At 41.0% G+C, this 2,741-nt stretch overlaps 1 protein-coding gene across 1 annotated transcript in view; it reads left to right on the top strand.

Annotated features, from left to right (window-relative positions):
• Position 1: 1 nt before the first annotated feature.
• Positions 2-2,741, top strand: part of SEPSECS (Sep (O-phosphoserine) tRNA:Sec (selenocysteine) tRNA synthase) — a gene marked incomplete at its 5' end in the record, with an annotated part of 22,756 nt that continues 20,016 nt past the window's right edge. The window contains 2 exons of the mRNA XM_010185270.1: positions 2-46; positions 1,310-1,464. Coding sequence (XP_010183572.1) covers positions 2-46; positions 1,310-1,464 — 200 coding nt within the window. The remainder of the gene's footprint in view (positions 47-1,309; positions 1,465-2,741) is intronic.

The raw sequence follows: 2,741 nt of genomic DNA, 5'->3' as shown, positions 1-2,741 counted from the left end.
GGGCCGCCGCGCGCACGAGCTGCGCCTGCGGGCCCTGCTGGAGCAGGTAACCAGGCCCCCCCTACCAGGCTCCCCTCTCCCGTCTTCAGCCGGGCCTCCGAGCACCCGGGCCCTGTCGCAGGGGTGGGCAGCACCAAGCCGGCTGACGCAGCCGGGGCGTCTCCGCACAGCGCGGTGAGCACGCGGGCCTGCCCGGGCCGTTCTGCCCCGGCAGTTCTTACTCCGGAAAACCGGCCCTTTTGAACCCCCCGGGCCGGGTAGCTCGGCTGGCATTGCCGTAGTGGCAGAGACTTTAGGGAGCCCCGAGATGAAAGGCCACGTTTGGGAGAAAAGGTGTTTGCCTTGGACTGTGCGTTTGCCGAGAAAGGCCCAGCAAACAGTTAAAAGATTTTTTTTTAAAACAGTAATACTAACAGACTGTTGCATCAGTTAAAAAAATGGTACTTGTGCCAAAACAACGTATTTCTTTGTCTCCAATGTACACAAATCATTATCAATGAATTCTCAAGTGCTTTAGTGCTTGAACATCCTTAGTCGCATAGCTACTTTTTCAAACTTAACTTTCATAGCACACTTCAGAAATTAATTAATTTTATTGAATTCGTTTTAGTGTTACTGGGACATGTGAAAAAAGCCTCTGGACTGTCAAGCTGCTGTAGTAATGCTTCATGGGTTTATGAGTACCTTCCCTCTAGGGATCTTTTCTGCAGTTTCCAAAGATGAGTGTAGTTCCCAACGCAGTGAAGAACAGAGAAAGCATGTCTCTGGTTGCAGTTTTGACGCATTATATTCTGTAAGTGGTTTCCTTACCCATTAGGTAGTAACTGAAAAGAAAAATATGCAGATAGGAAGATGTGTTACAAGTGAAACTATATTTCACTTCTGATCATCATTAATATTTTTGATTCTGTTATACCCAGTTATTTCCCTTTCTTCCAGTTTTCTCTATTGAATTCCTGCAGTTGTAGATTCTTGTCTAGAGAATACATCAAATAATCTATAGTCTTCTGGGGAGTAATTAACATGTGTGTGTTGCAGTGGGTTTGTGTGTACCTCAAAGAATATTTGAAAATGGAAATTAGCCAGAGTTTTAATATCAGGATGCACTAATGTAGTTGCACTGAATGTGTGGAAAAAGTAATCACTTAACTTTTCTCTGAAAAGGTTCGTAACATTGGATAATATAAAACAGCATAATGAAGATACAAACTGCTGTTTGCTGTTGGAAAGAAGGATAACAAGTTGCATAAAGTTGTGTTAATTTTTAATTTCCAAGTTTGGTAGTTAACTTTATATTATTATTATGAAGGGAAAATGTCCTGAAGATGGATGGGATGAAAGCACCATTGAACTGTTTCTTCATGAACTTGCTATAATGGACAGCAATAACTTTCTGGGCAACTGTGGTGTGGGTGAGAGGGAAGGAAGAGTGGCATCAGGACTCGTTGCCCGAAGGCATTACAGGTACAAATTATTAGCAATTTGAATTAGTCAGATTTATTATTATTGCTTTCAAATGGCATATTTTGTTGTCTTGTTATTGGAGACCTTGATAGTATTTGAGAAAAAACAATACAATGCAGTATTGAATTGATACAATCTTCTGTATTGAATTTTTATTAATAACTCATTGGAAAGTCTTGAATTAAACAAAAATCTTTTGTCAGGGTTATGTCCTGTATGCTGAGCTGTTGGAAGCTTAAGAGGTTGAGTTGACTGCATGTGAGGGAAGCAGAGATCTTCCTGTTTTAAAATAATCAGTGCATTACTTGCCTTTTCTAACACAATCCAGTTTTTAATCTGTATATTATTAAAAACTACTGCATAGTATAGTAAAGTACCAAACATTCCAGGTCAACAGCTGTTGGCATTTTGCTACATTTATTAATATCTTTATACTGTGATTAGCTGATATGCACAAGAAAACCCAGTCAATTTATAATACATTTTATATGAAGGAAGCAGATCTATAAGGAAAGAAGAGCTTTTAATAGCTTGCAGCCCTTCTAACACTTGATGGGTACGTTGGATGCTATAGTTCTAGAGGCTCTGCACTAATTCCTTTATGAAGGTATACTTTTTTTTATGGAGTTCTCTGCTGAGTACCTTGCTGTGATGTTTTATTTAACAGGAGTGAAACAAGGTGGTATTTCCTGGAATTTTTTGCCTTGAGAGATTAACACAAAATCCAGTGAAATCTCCCCAACAGAGACCAGAAATTTAGTAAGCTTTACCATATGGAAGTTGAATTACTTAGGCTTAATGGCTTTCATAAGCCCTACAGTACCATGAAAAATTAATGGAGAAAACCACTAATACATCAGTTTGGCTTTTTTCATTTCTGTGCTGCTCTCCAGACTAGGCAATGTGTGGTGACAGAGGCACAGGGTCATGCTGGGGAGAGTATCTGAGGAAATATTCCTTCCTGACAGTGCTGGAAAAAGCATGCCCAGTTTCTGGCCAGATAGAGCCTGGGCTGCCACACGCAGTTCTGTCACCTGGCATCCTGCCTGCACCTCTGTCAGCTATAACAAGGAAAGGCATAGAGGTGTCCTCCACTTACTAATGCAATAATTTTTACAGGTGTCTTTGGGAGTGGTGGAGGTAGCAGGAGGTGGTTCTCAAGCTGTCTTTGCTTTCAACTTAAGAAAATCTAAGGGCCAATCCTAGGGGGGACTGCCCTTTAGGAAGGAGTACATATGTGCAGAAAAGAAAAAGTAGTGGTATAAGAAAGCTGTTAA

The sequence above is a fragment of the Mesitornis unicolor genome, unplaced genomic scaffold, assembly GCF_000695765.1.
Source record: "Mesitornis unicolor isolate BGI_N332 unplaced genomic scaffold, ASM69576v1 scaffold38135, whole genome shotgun sequence".
Lineage (NCBI taxonomy): Eukaryota > Metazoa > Chordata > Aves > Mesitornithiformes > Mesitornithidae > Mesitornis > Mesitornis unicolor.
This window is presented reverse-complemented; position numbering and strand designations above follow the sequence as displayed.